This window comes from Quercus lobata, chromosome 1, assembly GCF_001633185.2.
Source record: "Quercus lobata isolate SW786 chromosome 1, ValleyOak3.0 Primary Assembly, whole genome shotgun sequence".
In the NCBI taxonomy this organism is placed as follows: Eukaryota; Viridiplantae; Streptophyta; class Magnoliopsida; order Fagales; family Fagaceae; genus Quercus; species Quercus lobata.
The window spans coordinates 32309164-32328570 of NC_044904.1; the positions used below are offsets into that span (position 1 = coordinate 32309164).

At 32.1% G+C, this 19407-nt stretch overlaps 1 protein-coding gene across 1 annotated transcript; it reads right to left on the reverse strand.

Annotated features, from left to right (window-relative positions):
• Positions 1-951: 951 nt before the first annotated feature.
• On the reverse strand, positions 952-4892 carry LOC115987073 (putative E3 ubiquitin-protein ligase XBAT31). The gene is made up of 8 exons (XM_031110525.1): positions 4412-4892; positions 4176-4235; positions 4008-4079; positions 3792-3913; positions 3557-3697; positions 3370-3477; positions 2629-2887; positions 952-1920 (listed from the first exon to the last, which is right to left on the reverse strand). Exons 1-8 carry the CDS (start codon positions 4589-4591, stop codon positions 1522-1524), a joined length of 1341 nt encoding a protein of 446 aa, XP_030966385.1. The 5' UTR covers positions 4592-4892; the 3' UTR covers positions 952-1521.
• Positions 4893-19407: the final 14515 nt, after the last annotated feature.

A 19407-nucleotide genomic window follows, 5' to 3' on the forward strand; every position in this document is an offset into this window, starting at 1 on the left:
AAATTATTTAACCCATGGAGACATGATCACATGACAACCAACAGCCAAACAAGGCATTTCTCTATTTGTATTTTTTTTATACTTCAGTTTCCACAACCAAATAAAATATAGAAACTAAAAGTTATTACATCTCAATTTAAGAGTCTCACTTTCAAAGGAAAGAGAGCTAAGAGCAACTACATTAGTTCGTTCAAATTTTTTGTCTATTTTACAAGAAAAAACTTACTTTTTCTATTTTACACGTCCACTTTTACAAAACACCTACATCAGTTTATCTATTCTACACATTTATTCAATAAAATATTCATTCTTTTATATATATTCTCTCTCTCTCTCTCTCTCTCAAACCCAACCACCATCAAGCCGAAACCTAGATCTCTCAGACCCAAGCTTTGTGATTTTTTCATTTTTCATTCTCATGGTTGATCAGAACCGAAACCCAGCTGCAGTTGAAACCCAAATCAAGCCAAAACCTAGACCCATTCAAGCAAAAACCCAAGGTTGATCGGAGTGAAGGTTGATTAGACCCATTCAAGCCGAAATCGACGCCGACAAAAAGGACCAACAAAGAGTGAATGAGACAAGAAAATGTTGATCAGACCCATTGAAGCAGGTTGAAAAGAAGAGGCCAACGAAGAGGTTGATCAGACCTATTGAAGCAGAGAGTGAATGAGGAGTGAGAGAGAAGGAAAAAAGGAGAGACAAGAGAGAAAAAATGAGAAAAACGGAGACCAACAAAGACGAGAGAAAAAAAATTAATAAAATAATTATAAACAAACTACAGTAACCGTGTAAATATATATGATTATTGTAGCTCATGGAAATGTTTACATAATTTTACACATTTTTACACCCATTGATGTGAGTGTTTTTTTGTTCAAAATGTGTAAAATTTGTACTTTTATCTATTTTAGAAGATTATACATGGACTTGAGACTATACATGATCACATGACAACCAACAGCCAAACAAGGCATTTCTCTATTTGTATTTTTTTATTCTTCAGTTTCCACAACCAAATAAAATATAGAAACTAAAAGTTATTACATCTCAATTTAAGAGTCTCACTTTCAAAGGAAAGAGAGCTAAGAGGGGTCAAAGCCCAATTCATATCTTGACTGTTTCCAAGACTACTGTAGCAGTCCACAACTATACAAGTAGAGCAGCCACTGAAGAATGTTGAATTTTGATTTGAATAAGAAAAAGAATTTTTTTTTTTTTTTTTTTTAACCAATTCAGGTATCCAAGAGGACCAGGACCCTCAAAAATATCAATACTTCTTCAGTCTCAAGTAAAGAAATATTACAACATGACCCCCAACTACCAAGCTTACCAACCCAAACTGCAACTCACTTCTTTGCTTATTTCCCAAATCTATTTAACAGATCGATTTCTATCTATACATACCAATGGGTCCAGCATGATGGCTTTCTCTTGAATTTTGGTCTTCCTTTTTACTATTAGAAAGAGTGAATCCTTTGATCACCATATGAAGTCTTGATTACCAAATGCCACCAACTGTCAAGTCTTATCAACCCACTCATTTTCAGCTGCAATCCTTCCAGAGCTGCGCCCACCCATCTTTCCAAATGTACCCACCGCAGAAGATAAGCCCTTGAAGCTGCTGCTTCCCTCGCTGAAGTTCCGGGATTTCCTTGACTTTCTTAACTTGGAAGAACTGAAGTCACCAATGTCGTGATCGGTGTCATCATAATTTTTCATCTTTGCAACTGCCAGTCTGCCAATGGTGCTTCGGCAAAATGGGCAAACTGGTGGTGTTAAGCATGCTGTGTTTGGGTTGGGCTTGTTGTGGCAGCAGAGGGCTAATGTGCATTGTGCACACATTTGGTGGCCGCAATCCTGGACTTCAATCGTGCACACCTGCTCAAAGCATATGCAGCATAGCTCAGTATCACTGACCTGCAGAACAATCATCCCAATGAATACATTAGTTCCATTTTTGCAACAATCTGTGAATTTTCTCTTAATGCGTTCATATGATTAGTACTTCACATAATAACGGAAGACATGGTCCTAACGAATGTAAATTGGAAGCAGCTAACCAGCTAATAATTGGGACAAGGTCTAAAATTGAAAGAATTTTAAGATTTTCCAATATATATATATTTGGAAGATTCTGCCTCAAACATTCTTAGTAACCTAAAAAAAAATACCTTAGACAAAGTTTTGGAAATTGATTGCCTTTATGACTAAGTTCAGGATCATAATTTGGTTTAAGACCAAGATATTAAATCTTTCTCAAATGCAAATGTATAAACAATGTTAGAGATGCAAGTAAGCTGCCAAATTGAGATTGAACAACTAAAAATTGGGAGATCGATGCCAAGTAGTGCATATCAAGCAAGACAAAATAGCTGAGTGGCCAACTCTGATTCTTTTAAAAGGATTTATAGATTTAACCCCCAATAAAACTAGCATAAATGGTTAGTTTAGTAGATTGAGCTGCATCTTCAAAGTTAGGCTTCAGAAAAATTATGGTTTTGAAAAGCTCAATTAAATCTTTACGTTGTCTCTAATTGAAATTTACAGCTTCTTTAGAAATTCAAAATCTGCATATTCTTATTCAATAATGAAAAATATCAAAGTGAATGGCGGGGAACAAAATACCTCAGAGATGCTGTCCTCTAACCCAACATCAGAATTGGATGGAGAAGGAAGGGAATACACAGTTCCCTTTAAGATGTTCTTCTCCCTCTCCTTGTTTGCCTCCATTAAGGCCTGTTCTAACAAAGCTTTTGCCTCCTGATTAAGCTCACTGATGAACTTCAAAGGTGATGGCCAGACAAGAGGCTCTGCTGATGAAGGGTTTAGCAACGCTGCACAAGCTCCATGCTTGTGCTTCAGAGCAACCATGTATGGTATTCTCCTGCATATACATGGCAAAAAAGAGTTCAGTTGTCAATACTGCGATCCAAAATCAAGTTTAAGGAAAATGTAACAAGTACAAATTTTACAAAACAACCCAAAGATAGACTAGTAATCTTTTTTTTTTGATAAGTAAAAGATAGACTAGTAATCTAAAGTTTTCCCAAGGAAATTCTGGATCTGCTGGGACAGAAACAACGTTTGCTGGTATGAATTCAACAGAATGGGCTACTCAAAATTCTATATATTATCAATTGAAGGATTAAAAACTTTCATTTCAAATTTTAATTATCTCATTGATGGGAATTGCTTAGTGTTCCTCAACTTACAATGCTAAATTTGCAGATGATTTTATTATTCAATCAAAAGAGATGTCAAATTTAACTGAAACTGGGAATCTATGCATTTTATTCAGCTTTCAGGAAATACAATTGAAAATCTAATTGCGTTTTGGTTTCAATTAATAAAAGAATTAAATCATACCCAGATGCATCTCTTTGAAGCCGATCTGCACCCCAAGCCAACAATTCACGGATGCAATCAAGAGATCCCCCTCTGGCAGCCAGATGAAGAGGAGTGCTTCCAGGGAAGCTGCAAATAGCAATATATCAATCCAGAAAACAAACGAATATCGTGAATCAACATGGTTGAAATTCGCTAGAATCATTACCCATATCCACCGGTTGAAGCACACACAAGGGCTCCTTTGTCTAACAGAATATGTACACATTCAGGCCGTCTTTGACGGGCTGCCAAGTGCAGGGGTGTTGCTCCCCTACCATCTCTAATATTCACAAACCGCACAAACCCCCTGTAATTAAAACACCATAAATAGCATTAGCCAAAATTCATAAGTCAAATTAATCTAGAGAGAACACCGAATCAATTCAGAGAAAAGAACTAACCAAGAAGCAGCAACTGTACTAGACTGAGCCGCAGAAAGAATCGCTTCAAGACAATCATCATGGCCATAGTAAGCAGCATAGTGCAGGCAGGTTCTTCCGTGAAGGGAATCAAACATCAAAATCTGATAAAAAGATTAACCACATCAATATTTTAATTCTCAGATCAAACCAATATCAGTAAATCTGAATTTAGATTTAAATGGGACTTTTACATACATTAGCTCCAGCTTCAAGGAGCCTTTTTACGCAGGAGATCTTGCCGTGCATTGCAGCTAACATTAGCGGAGTCTGAACCATTCCAAATCAACCACAAGATCAAACATTTTGAACCAAAAAAGGCATCACATTCAAATCGAACAACAAGCATAGAAAATAAAATGTTACCTGCTTCTGACGATTCAACACGTCTGGCCTTACAGATCGATCCAAAAGCATGGATAGAATCTACAAAATGCACAAAACCCCGAAACACGCGTCAATAAAAAAGAACAAAAAGAATGTATAGAAAAGCAATGAATTTCAACATAAGAAAGCACAAAACCAAGAAAGACCCAGCAATCAAATTCCACCAAAAATGTCAGAGAAAATCAGAAAAACTAGTGAAATGAAAAAGAACCCACCTTGATCTGGCCATTGGCAGCAGCAATATGAAGCGCAGAGTGACGATCATACACAGTGGTGTGGTGCAATAGTGCTGGTTCTCTCTCCAGCACAGCCTCCACAGTCTCAAACTCCCCTAACTGTACTGCTCTAAAGAGCCCTTGTTCATGGTTGGTTCCACAACTCAGTCCTTGACCCATGTCTCTCTCTCTTTCACTCTCTCTGATCTTTGAAGAAGAAGAAGAAGTGAGCGCACTTCAGCCAGGCTTTACGGCGTGGCGCTCCACCTCTACACATGCGCCACCTTGTTACAAAGGTGGCCTCTTTAAATCTCTATATATGATGTGTGTAGTTCATGTTTCTTAAAGTAGTACTACACTCATAAGTCATAAGGAAGAGGCTTCAGAGTTCAGACTCTTTTATTAGAGCAAGCAAGTCTTTCAGAGACAGAAGAGAGAGAGAGAGAGCGTGTAGCTGACCGTGTCAGTCTCGGGCAGAAGTCAGATATTTATCGGGCAGTTTTTAGATTCCTCATACAGTACATTGTGGACCAACCGAGGCTGAAGACCAAGAATGAGTCTTTTGTCAAAAAAGTGAAAAACCACTCAACTCAGTGATTTTTTTTTCCTAAGTATTTTTTTATAAAAATACTATAACCATAAACTATTTTTTTACAAATTATGCATGAATGTTCATTAATAAATAAATAAATAATAATAATAAATATATATAAAATTTAGTAAAAAGTTATTATTTTTTAAAAATATTATAAAATAATTTATAATTATAATATTATTATTTTTAAATAAGTTGTTAACTATTGTGTTAAGTGCATTTGTTCACCTTTCCCTTATTATTACTATTTCACTTTACTTCAAATATGTAACGAATTTCTCTTATATTATTATCATTATTATTTCACTTTATTTCAAATACGTAACACAAAGTTTAGAGACTTTTGATTTTTCAAGGCCGCTATTGTGGACAGATCTTAGCCGTACAAACCCATGGTTCCTTGTTCTAACTTCTAAGGTATACATGGGAATGGAAATATTTTAGAAAAATAAGACTGATAATATAATTTAATATAATCCACATGTCGGATACAAAACCAATTACTGATTCATATATATTTAATTATTATAATCATTAATATTCCTTGACCTACATCATGGCTAGGTCTCAAAATACATGTTACATACCATATATTTTAATGGAAATGTTACGAGTCATCTTAACTGAAGTCGGTGAAATGTAATTGGAGGATCACGTATCTTTGATTCTATGATAACAAAATTTTATTAAAAATTAATTATGCCATTAATGTATTGTGATAAATAATATTATTGCATAGTTAATGTGGGCAACTAGATACATGCAAGAAAGATGATCAGGACACCAGTGTTGTTTCAGTTTCACCCATACCCTTTCTCAGTTGAATAGTTTTTTTTTTTTTTAATAAACTAAATCCGGAAAAGTTATTTTCTAATAAACTAAATCTGTACCTTGATTGACACTTTCCTGTCTTTTTATATATATATATATATATATATATAGCATTTTACTGAAAGTCATGTTAAAAGGTGTTTTTAGAGCAATTTTTAATAAATCATATTAAGAAAGTTTTAATATTATTTGTAGGGACACGATTCCTTTGCGGCTCATTAACATTTTTGGGCTCACACACGAAAGATCCCTCACAATATGATTTGTATAGAGTAGGCTTGAAAAGCTTGGGTTTGGTCGCGGGGCGATGTTCCGATCCTGATTTTGGAGGGATTCCTATAGGAAAAGGAGTTGGGCTTGAACATTTAAGCCCTAAGGTATCGCACCCTATGGGATGGGACTCCTCGGAACTGATCCGAGGACCATTGAGGCCTTATCCCGGTTACCCAACGACGGACTTTCTTCAGTGAGGTCCGGTGTTGTTGAGAGGTTCTCCCCCATGTAGTCTTTCTTTTTCGGAGGTGGGATGGATCCCCCACTAGATTTACTTACTTTCTTCTTTTATACTCGTCTACGTTAATTGTCCTTCGTCCACGTGTAGGGTCAATCTTTACAAGACTGATATTTGTCCCATCAATCTAATCCCAGAATTGTTGGGGATGGTTGATAAGGCTGCAGAGTACGGCTCTGTCAGGTGTTGGGTCTTATCTGGAAAGGTAGTAAGGATAACTTCCCCAAGATATTTTGGATCTCCTTACAAATTCGTCTCTATACCAATTTTACCCCTTTATTCCGGTGGGATTCAGGATCTGCCGAGGACTGAACTGTTCTCGGCTGCCTCCCAAAATTGTTTTGTGCTCTATATTGTAGAGCTTGGACCACAGTTCTCCTCGGCTCGGGCCTTTGGACTCTCTAAGGGCAAATGGGCCTGATCCATGAATTATTGGGCCCCACATTATTTATAAAAAACTGTCAAGAAAATTAATTATTTTATCATTTTCTCACAAAATATTTCTAAAATTAGTTTTTAAACCAATACCCTCAGAGTATTAGTTTATATTTCCCTTTTATTATTGGTTGTTTTCCTAAATATTTTCTATTTTTTTATAAACTTTTTGATGAACTATTTTTTTTTTTTTTTTTTTTTTTTTGCTAATCACTTTTTGATGAACTATTGTTCTTAATGTAAGATAGCTATTGTATCTACCGACGTGTTTCTTGGTTCTAGGGAGATGATTGGTAATTTGGTACTAATATTTAAGCTAATCAATCTTTGGGTAACTTTTTGTGAGGCTATAGTGCTATACTCGTTAGTCGTTTCTTCAAACCTTACTGATAAAAGTGGCGTAATAATAGGATTTAATGACATGTACCAGGTGTTGACTTTACTCGTATCGTATTGCATCCCCATAATATATACGCTATATGGTCATTTTTTAATCATTTTAATTTATCTATAATCTATAATTTATAATACGTATAAAATCCACAAAGTCTTTTTTTTTTTTTTTTTTTACCTCATATTTTACTGTACTACATAAAATTTTGAGATATCACAACTTTTCTAGTCCTTATTTTAATAATTATTTCTTAATTGAATTTGAATTTGAATTTTATTCTATATATTTCAACCCTTTATTAAAAAAATTGATACATCACATTTTTTTAAAATGAATATATAGTTTCATTTATAAACACAATCATAACAAATATCTATTAATAATTACATAATAACAGCCAAGTGTCTTATAACTTAAATAAAACATTTTCATACTTCCAATTGAAACATTTCGTATTCAAATCCCTGATCTCTAACTATTGATATATCCAAAAAAAAAAAAATACCAATAAATACAACACATCTTAAAATAACTATCATCTCAAAAGCTATTCAAAAATATTGCAATAACTATAGTAATTTCAAGTCCAAAATAAGATTTATTGATGTGATTTTTTTAAGCTAAATAAAAAGGGGTTTTTCGATGTGAACTCGTTGACCTCACGCCATCTGACGACAACATGTAATATTGTAATATATTATGTATCATCATAGGCACAATACATTAATTGAAGTATTACTGCTTGAATTGCTTAACTCTTGCCAAGAATCATATGAAAACTCCTACCACCAAGCTACACCCCATGGTGGTATTGATGTGAGATTAATTGCTAATAGTGATCAATTCGTACCATTTTCTACCTGAATTTGAAGCACTTTATGTATGGAGGGAGATCTAGAGATGCCAATTCAACTATAAGATCCTTAGCTTATATTTATATAAGCATTGCAAAGAACATGGTAACTTATGTGAATGCTTATATTTATATTTAGGACAAAACTTAGGTATAGTACATTAGATGTTGTTTCTTAGATTCCCATTTTAAGATTCAGATATATGACTACTTAACTAAAAAATACATTTTCATCCCAAGAAAAAAAATCCACATAGCAGAATCATAAAAGGAGAACTTAAGAAACAACACCTAAGTATTGTACCTAAATCTTGCCCTTATATTTATATGAGTTTTTTGCTATTATGCCTTATTTATTGTAAATGCTCTTATTGGTATGTCATAATTTTACCCTAAGTTTAATTGTATGAAATTTATTTAGGGTTTATTATTATTTTGTGTGCATATTTACATCAGCCAATGAAAGCGTACCTTTAGCCAATGAAAGCGTACCTTTAGGTGTTGTTTCTTAGATTCTCATTTTAAGATTCAGTTATATGACTACTTAACTAAAAAATACATTTTCATCCCAAGAAGAAAAATCCACATAGTAGAATCGTAAAAGGAGAACTTAAGAAACAATATCTAAGTATTGTACCTAAGTCTTGCCCTTATATTTATATGAGTTTTTTGCTATTATGCCTTATTTATTGTAAATGCTCTTATTGGTATGTCATAATTTTACCCTAAGTTTAATTGTATGAAATTTATTTAGGGTTTATTATTATTAATATTATTATTTTGTGTGCATATTTACATCAGCCAATGAAAGCGTACCTTTAGGCTTTAGCAGCCTCTTTTTTTTTTTTTATAAAACTTTGCAGCTTTGTTCTATAGAATTGCACCGAATCTATTAACAACGACTTGACTCATATCCAAAAAAAAAAAAAAAAAAAAAAAAAAAAAAAAACGACGACGACGACGACTTGACAATGCGTAAACATTATAAAAGTAGAAACTGCGTCGGCCGTTGGTATTTACGATTAAAAAGCTTTATTGAGGCGATATTTATTATTTATCGCCTCGAGAATGTTAGTGGGCGCCTCATAAAGTTTTATGGAAATTTATGGCTAATAACTTCATTGCAGAAAAAGGTTATAATGCGGAGAGATATCGCCGTTATATCTTTTCGTCTTAACAGCTCCTTCCTTGATGTCGGCCCATTTCCTAACAAAAATATTATTAAGATTTCAATCGTAGCCTTGGGACAAAACGGTCCTATACAGTCAGCCAAAAAAATAAATAAACGAATATGATGTATCTTCCATGTCTCACAAATAGACCCACAAAAATCTGAAAATTTAGGCCCTGTTTGTTAAATCATCTTAAACACATATTTTCAGGTTTTAAATAATATTACATATATTTCTATATATTTTTTCACCCACACGTATTTTAAAAAAATACAAACAACATTACTCAAACTCTTCTACCAAACAGGCCCCTAATCGTGGACCCTTGACTGTGAGGAAATTCTTTTGAGCAATGTTAAAAACAAAAACAAAAAAATTGACATATTTTCACAATTTGTAAAGATAAAATTTTTTATTAAAGCAATATAACTTTTAAATAAATTATTTATGATTGATGTCATTTTTATGATATACATCAATCTTTTTTTTTTTGAACGCATGATATACATCAATCTTAACAAACTACAACTATGGTTGTTATTTCTATTTATTCTATTAAGCAAAAAGCTTTAAATATGAATGACCTTCTTGTTGTTTGATGTAGTTCTACTTCTATTAACATCTAGTGGGTTTTCAAATTCTTTTTTTAATCATTTGCCAATATGATATTCAATTGTTCTAGTTATCCAACTATTTTCCTCCATTTCCCTTTATACTCATTAAAAAAAATAAGGGAAAAAAATACACAAAACTCCTATGGGGTTTTGTTTTATTTGAATATTTAAATTTTCATTTCATATACATCAATTACACATGGGGTTATGTGTTATACTTAAAAAACCCCATGAGGGTTAAGCGTGTGTGTAACACAATAACAAATTACACATAAAACACAACCTTATTCAGGGTTAAGTATTATACTCAAAATTTCAATAAAATCCCATGATTAATGGAGAAATCACATGGGGGATTTTGTTTACATTTCCCAAAAATTAATCGCAAGAGAATAAGTAGATACCACATAAATGTGATTAATTAGATATTAAGAGTCTTGTAGTTCAATTTAGAATTTATATGTGCTTTTAACAAAGATATGTGAGTGAATGAGTTTGTGGGGTGGGGGGGGGGGGGGGTTACTTTGATACTTTCATCTCATGTAGCTAAACTTTATTAACGATTTTAATAAATAAATAAAAAAGAACTAAGACATTTGGACGCCACATGGAGCAATTTGAAAAATTGAAAACTTGGGAATATCAATACAAATGCATTAAACCATATAGGTGTATTCTACCCATTGTTTTAGTAGAATTTATGAATGAAGTGTATCCAAAGCAAACAATGTATTCGAAAGTGTTCTCAGAACATGTATCCTTTCAAGTAAAAATCCGATTCCAAGAAAAGTAACAACCGCAACCTCCATTAAGAAACTTAAATAATCTGAATAAGCATTTACTACCTGCTTTTTGAACTTAATAATCTGAATAAGCATTACTGCCTGCTTTTTAATTGTCTCGAGGAATCACAAGAACTTTGATGTCCAAGCCAAAGCAAGGTATAAATTGAAAGATTGGTTTTGGTTTCTCAGATACAATCCTCTAAGTGTATAATTTAGATTCTTAATAATATTCTTGATTAGATTTTTAAATTAAATTGAAGGATACGGTTGCATTGTATTTAATTGTTTTTATAAAAAATTTACATTGTTTGTACTTTATTAAGTGATACAACTGTATGTTAAAAATCTTATAGCTCAAATAGTTGATATTTTTTTGGGTGTTTTTAAGACGTTTAGAATTCAAAATTATCAAAAAAAAATAAGGTATATCACCATATATTCAAATCTAATTGAAAAACATATGGTATATCACCATAAATTACCTAAACTTTTCCCTCACGACAAAATCATGTTTTCATTCAATTTTGCTTTTGATGTTGCTGCTTGTTACAGAATTCAGCTTATCAGTGTTCTGCCAATCAGTTAATGTAATTTATTACGTCATGGTTTGTGAAATTGAGATTGAATATTATATATATATATATATATATAAAAATTTCTATATTTCACAAAGTTGTTTTTTAAAAAAGTTTTCCGAATTTCCTATGTTATGATTACCTTGATGTACCATTGTACTTACCCAAAAATAAAGGGGTGGGGGTTGGAGCCAACTTTGATGCATATTATTGAAATTATTATTATTATCTAAATGTAAATGTGACCAATAACCATGAACCAAATAAAGTTTCATTTTCCCAATAAAGAGTTTGCCAGGCTAGAATGGCCTCACTTGGCTAGGCAAGATGTTTGAATAAATGAAACATTGGCTAAATTGAAACTAGTACATGTTCTTGACTTCTTGGAGAGGGAAAAATGAGTGAAATGAGACATCTTTTTTCTATTTGTTTTTTTGGATTAAGTAGAGTAGAAATGAGATGCGCATAAACCATGAGTTCATGAGATGATAATATCTTATTAATGAGGGTCTTAAGGGTACAAGTTTAGAAATAATAAATATTTAATTATGAATTATAATATATATTTGTAAATTTATTGTAATTATATGTATTTTTTTCTCAATATCAATGCACAATTGATGGTGCAGGCATAACATGGTAAGAAAAACAATATCCTCTTGGAAAGTCTATATCTAAAGCAAAGCCCAATAATAAATGTTTGTGTGTAGACTTTTTTTTACTATCCTTTCTCTTTTTTCTTACCCGAACATTTACTCATAAGAAATTTCACTATATAAGAAATAGTTACAATAGTCTAGAGTCTAGACTAACAAAACTTTTGTAAATAGGTTTTTTTTTTTTTTTTTGGTAACCTCTTTAAACAACCCGTTTGCTTCCAAACACAATGGCCCAAGAGTTTTGGAATTCTTCACAAAGTCTCCTCCACGTACGAACTCATTTGCAACCACTTGAAATCCGATAAGGAAACTCTATGATTTGAATGAAAAACTCATTAATAGAATCTTTGAAAGGAATTATCAAGAACCCTCAAAGGATAAGATTATGACGGGCTCTCAAGGTGTTAAATCCAAGGAAATGATTTTCTTGGTTTAAACTCAAGTGATAAGGCTTCTCATATGCTCATGGTATGACATCTTTTTTCTTGAAAGATGTGCATCAATATGTATTTAAAGGTAGGTAAAAGTGGGGTTTAAGTTAATACTTGTGTAGAATCAGAACAGTGATGAGTTTAGGAAATTTTGGTTTAATTTTGGATATTTTTCATGGAAACTCTAGAAAATGTTAACTAACTAAACTGTAATTGCTTTAATTTAATCTTTGAAATTTTAAAAATATGGCTGTAGTTGCACGATTTTCCTAGCCCAAACCCTACTGATTAGGCCTTGGCCCAAGGCGCAACCCACAATGAATATTTATAGAGGATGGGTCAAAGAATTTAGCCTCAGTGAGCTTACCCGGTCTGATGCATGGACAATATTGTTGCAGGAACAAGAACACAAAGATGGATATCTAACAGAAGATTTTATTTCTTCAGTTCTGAATACATTTCTTCGTCCCCTTTCTTTGAGGGACTTCACTACATTATATAGCTCTCTCATTCTTATCTGAACCTTACACTTGTTGATCATCTAAGCCTCCACTTGAGCACCTGTCCCATCAGACACCCCTATCACTCCCTTTGTGAGTTGCAGTGGCCAAGGTAGTACTGTTCAGGGGTTTTTTCCTCATTAATGCGGCCAAGAGGGTGGTTGTGGCACATTTAATGTGGTGGTGGCAGCTTTCCATGAGATATTTTGGGTTTTATTCTTTTTATATGATGGGAGGATGAAATGCAATGGTTGGGACGAGCTATTCGCCCGGACTTCGTAATGTCCGAGGAGGAGTTACTCCTCGGACATGTTTCTTTTATCGAAATTGGGCTTAAATAATACTTTAACTGTGACTTCTCCTCGGACAGGATGCTTCTCGGACGGGCATGTAGTTAGATTAGCCCATTATTTTGGGCCGGACCCCACAATGGCATTCTTACTATTTTTTATTATCAACATGCAAACAATACAATATTAAAACATGTGAATTTTTAATATTTAAAGAAAACTGAGTAAAATAAAAACAAAATATCTTAATCTCTACGGGTGTTTCATGTATCTCCATATGTTTTGATTTTGCATATGTGGCTTTTTTCACGGATGACGTAGTATTTGATACATAATTCAATTAAAATTGTATTATTACATTTCTTTTACCATTTTTTCCCTTTTTTTTTCATTTTCTTTATATGATGCTGATGGAATAAATTCTATAATAAAAAGTGTTTTATTTATTTATTTATTTTTTGTATATTTAGTTATTTACTTTGATGGGAGCAATAAAGAATGGTCCGTAACTTGTACCGCAGCCATGGTTATGAGGGACAAAATGTCGGTGCTAGTAATTTACAAAGCTTTGAGAATAAAATAGTTGGGAGTTAGATCCAAGTCCCCACTTCCCAGTAGAAACACAGACTTCGGGCATAGGGCCATAGGCATTGCTATCAGAGAGTGTCACATGGTTGCTAAGAAAGTTGCATTTAAATATATATATAATTGATGGGCCAATCAGAAATTTATAATTCCAAAAAGAGCACCAATATATAATTGAATGAATAACGACCTTACTTGAACCGGATCTGTTCTATATGATCGTACCTCTGTATCTTTGATCACAAATAATTGAATGAATAGAAAAGAAAAAAAAAATATCGTGAAGATGTCAGGCAATTTTCTTTTGAGAAGAAAGGTGTCAGGTCATCTTGAGCAGAATCATTAAATTTTTATATTGTTGGAAGAATAAACAGTGACTTTCATCTTTATCTATCAATTTTTTCAAATACACTTTTTAATAGATTCTCTATCTTATTCTCTATCTCATTTAAATATTATTTCTTCATTCATTATTTATTCTTTTTTAACAACTACATATTTTCTAACATTTTTTTATTCAACATCTAATTATTATAATAGTAAAAAATGATTTGAATAATGAACCGTAGCTAGTTATACTCTCTAAAATAGAGTGTATTTTGTGTTTGCTGATGTTATTGGAGATGCTCTTGGGTAATTAAAGTGGATAGAATGTTTTATAATTGTATAAAATACTTATAATTAATCTGATAAAATATTTTAGAATTATATAATAGAATTGGTACCAAAATCTTTTATGAACCCAAGACCTCCCCTTACTGAAAGGGGAAGGAAGACGTTCCATGCCAACTCCAGTTATTGATTAAGCAAATTATTATAGGATAGTAAGAGAAATATGTTACATGATTTATAAGATCATTCACATGTATTAAATTATTTAAATGATTTATATAACTATTAAATATCATGTGACTAGAATTACATAGATATACTCATTTCAGCTTGGAAGAAATTTCTTTCAAGCTAGTTGCGAGAAAAATACTATCTAGTATTCATTGAAGATATGAATAAGAGATATGTCTATCACACGAAATGTGACTTGATGATAGGAGTCTTTGTTTCAACATTTAAAGAGGAGCAGTTCAAGTGATTGCCTAACAAAGCTGTGTGATATATGTGGTATTACCTATTGTCTTCACGTAGCATAAGACCAATAAATCCATGCCAAAAACCTCTTTTTTTTCATTAAAAGAAAAAAAAGAGAGATATGTCTATGCAAGTAATTTACGATTTTTCAGAAAAATAATTACAAAATAATTTACTGTTTAAAAAGAAAATTGAGTACTGACATCACTTTGAAAGATCTACAGGTGGAAAAAATAAAGGCATAGTACTAAGTTCCATGATGGAATCTTATGATGACAAAAAGAAACTGATGCGTTTTATAGGGGATGATAAAAAAAAAAAGCTGCATTTAGGAGCACCGAAGGTGGACTCAGATACAACGACTGGATTTGGGTAGCCTATTCCTGAAGGACCAGAAGAGTCAAATAAATACTAATAACTTGTGGTTCAAAACAAATGTGGTTGGAATGTGAATATGAATATGCTAGAGGGTTACTCATTCTCCTACAGTTAATTAATATGCCCACGACAAATGGTTGAGAAAGAATGCTGATTGATAATAAATTCCCTTCCTCTTCTTTATAGGACAGATCTCCCTAATTTTTGTTTTTTTTTTTAAATAATATTATTTTTTTATTTTCTTTTTTTTCAAATAAAAAAGTTTAGATCTATTAATAATTTATTGGTTTACAGGTAGGATTTATTGTGATTTTTTGCAAAACGTCTCAGTTAGAAACATCATAAAATGCCAATTTACCTAAAGGTTATTGATTTATTGGCATATTCATTGTCGTTAAGTATGTTTATCTTAATATGATTCAATTATTAAGTTGCTTGTGCAGCCCGGTCCTTTGTTTTTCTATGAGTCAATTATTTCTGTCACAAACACTAATTTTTGTGGGAAACCGATAACTGCCTCACGACTAGTTGAGAGCAATCATTTTGTATATATTTGCTTCGAAGCTCATGTTTAGTGTTTATTGAAGGATCATGACATCCTATCTACCATCTATGTGTATACACCTGAAATGGTCTGTCATGCAATGAGTGTTTAAACAATAATTTCATGCTCTAGTAGTTCACCAGATAACGATTAACATACTTTTTTTCTTTTCTTTTGAATCTTTTGGAGAAGACCTTTCACCCAATTTATTTTGCCAATGACCAAATAATGAAATTGACAAATTATGCCACGCAATTGAAATGAAAATTCAGTACGTAATAATAAAAACTGAGTTTACTTATGATTCATAAGTTATGAACATACTCAAATCTATATCTAATTTCATAATATTTTTTAGTGTTAGATTGTGATTAGATTTCAGCACTTATATATAGGATTACCTCGAGTATTTACTGAAATATAAAATTTAATTACACTAATCACAAAATAACACCTACATATGTTATAGATTTAAGTGCGAACTTTGGTATTGTTTTAGACTTATTCACAAAGACCTCCCAAAACAAAGGAAAAAGAATAAGAAAAGAAGGACCCTACAGTTACACCTGTTAATTTGTATTGACTTTTTACAGATTTACATTTATTGCACAGGTGGGGTCAGCTTCAAACACAGCCAAGTAAAGTTTATATATTGATACCGATGGTTAATTACTTTCTTTTTTAAGAAGGTACCGATGGTTACTTGGAGTTATTGACAAAATATACTTTACTTACTACTATAAAGTATAAAGTGGGGAATCGTCCTACGTTAACATTATACCAAAAGTAAAGAACCTAAGGGCATCTTTAGTACTATTGTAGTAAGTTATGTAATCGAATTGCTATTAATGTAAAATAGTTATCTCTTTTTTTTTTTTCAACTTAAAGTGTTTATTTTTGATGATTGTATTCGTTATTATGAGATTAAGATACCAATCAGTTTTTTGTATAGGCGGTGATTGAATTTCAGATTTCTTATTTAAGCACTAAAAACTTTACCAGTTGAACTAATTAGAACCTATGCTATCTAATTATTTGGTTGCACACTCGGTACAAGTAATAATTATTCATCTCTAAAATTGTCTAATAATTTCTAAAAAAATATTTTTTTTCAAATATACAAACTTTCAATGTGCATGAACAATTATAAAAATAAAAAATCATAAAAAAATAACCCATTTCTCTTAAATTCGATTCTCAAAAAAAAAAAAAATTCTCTCAAATTTAAAAAATATATATTTTTAGAAAATATAATTATATAAGCAATATTTTTCTTAAATACAGATCTTGAGTTTTATTATAATTTTATAACTTACGACCAAAAAAAACTTATAACCAAATCTATGAATAAATTTAGTTATTCCATTACAATATATTTTATTTCTAATAACAAAAATTATCATTCTAAACATAATTTCTATTAAATGTAACAAACCTACCCTAAGGTATTGTAGGTTACCTTTTAATTTATAAATTATATTTGTTTATTTTCTTATTAAGCCTTTTTATTTTTTATTAGTGTCAAATCTAACTTATTTTTCATTCACCAAAATACGATAAACAAAACACAGTTGATGATGATTAAAAAAATAAAAAATAAAAGCCTTTGATGATGCCTTGAATTTATGCATTACATCTCAAACACTAAAGTCTTCAGAAAATGCAAATAGGCTTTGTAACATAGAAGGAGGTCGACCCAAGAGCTGAGAACATGGCAAAGTCTTCGCCTTGATTACAACCCTAAATTAGAGAAGGCATCTGCACAGTTTATTCACCACCCTGAATACACCTTATATATGTTAGCTAGAATTGTTGGATGAGACACCTATAATCAACTACTGCAAGAGTCAAGAGCTTAAAGCCTACGATAAATTTTTTATCTACTAATTACCTACTAATTCCGTGTCTCACAAGTCACATTCAAGTGGCAGCATTTTTTTTTTTTTTTTTTTTATGAGAAACCTGTAACTTTATAGTTGGGTCATTATCCATGTAATTAAGACCAAAAATCAAAATATTTGTGGTGGGCAAGTTGGATGTTTTTTTTTGTTTTTATATTGACTATATTCTTCTCTCAAAGAAACAGTATAAACTTGCCACATCTGAAAAATTGTAACAAACATTATGATTGTTTTCCGGATTGACTCTTCTTCGTCTAATTAATGTTCTCAGTGTTGATACCTAACGTGGAAGGTGGTCATATTAGAGTGGTGATCACAGATTATAGATCAGAGTTTGCGGAGAGAATAATTATGTTTTGTTCAAATGAATGTCTTAATTGATACAATCTCGTTTAAGGAAATTGAATCAAGAACATGGCTCTAATATTATTGTTGGTCCCTTATGTAGATGACAATCACTTTAGGATGGTGATCACAGACTACAGGCCAGGAGAGTTTGCAGAGAGAAAAATTATGTGTGGGTTTGGATTCAGCGTTTCTGCTGAATCCTGCGTTGTGTTTTCCTCTTATTATTTTATTTATTTATTTTTTCTTTGGCTTTCACGCGTTTAAGGGAGAGACAAAATTTACTGTTCATGAGACAAAAATATTGTTCACGCATTGTTCACAGGTCTTACGACACTATTCGCACATTTAAAAATTATTTTGTTACAATGTTTTTAGTTTTCAGTTTCAGCAACAATAAGTTCAATCCAAACGGATCCTATAATTGTCCAAACGAATGTCATGAGTTATTTATTGGCAAGCATATATCCATTGGGAAGAGACATATCTGTTATAAACATATATTCTTATTCCAAGAGTTACACCTTATCTAAATACCATTTCAACCTTATCCTAATACCATTTCATTATTAATTCTCCATAGGAAACAACATTATGTTGGCGTTTGACATAAACTTATATAGCTTTTTGTTGAAAGCATATTAAAGTATACTTATAATTTAAAATATAAAAAACAAAAAATAAAGATTCTAAAAAGTTATGTATAAAAGTTAAAAGAAACTAAACAGATATGTAGGAGCAACACTATCTACCAAGCGGGGTATTTTTGTAAATGGTGTGATCACCCTTCACAAGTCACAACCAAGTATTAACATTCAGCAGGTCCACTAACAACATAGAATATATCGATCTGATTTTTCCTTTCGCTGTTTATCTTTTCTAGATTGTAATAAGAGGTGAGCTTGGGTGATTGGACTCATTGGAGTCGGTTAAGTTGTCAAATTTTCCTTTCAGATATTTTCAAGATAGTTTCTTCAAGAAATAGTTTACGTTTGTAGTAGGAAAGAAAAATGAAAGAGAGATATCAAGGGCCGCAGAGTATTAGGAACATCGATAAAGATGGGTTTTGCTCTTTTTAGGTGCTGGTTGGAACAGATGTGCGGGGGACATTGATATAATTCACCTTTAAAGTTTATTACATATTTCCTACGAAATGGTTTGTCATTTTTTAGATACATCCAAAAAAGAAAAAAAAGGTGACAATTGATGTGAGCATACTTAGGGCTATGCAAAAAAATTGCATGACTGACCAATCGGTTTGCGGCCCAAATCCAATTCATGCGAATCCGCCGCTAAGTGAGGAAGGTTAGATTGAGTGGATTAGATAGATAGTTTAGAATATCGAATTGAGTAACAGGTTGAGATATTTCTAACCTGTCAAATCCGATCTGGATCCTAATCTGTTGTTAAATTTTACAAATAAGAATCATTTAGATATCCAACAGGTTAAATCATTTGTCAACAATTTCATCATCTTTCTCCATTGCAATTGAAAATAGCTTCTCACCGTTC

Excerpts from the sequence above, each read along its gene's own strand:
- LOC115987073 (XM_031110525.1), bottom strand. The coding sequence starts at position 4,591 with ATGGGTCAAGGACTGAGTTGTGGAACCAACCATGAACAAGGGCTCTTT. Across the intron at positions 4,080-4,175 it reads TGTTGAATCGTCAGAAGCAG|ACTCCGCTAATGTTAGCTGC; the intron begins GTAACATTTTAT and ends GGAATGGTTCAG. Across the intron at positions 2,888-3,369 it reads CTTCAAAGAGATGCATCTGG|GAGAATACCATACATGGTTG; the intron begins GTATGATTTAAT and ends ATGTATATGCAG.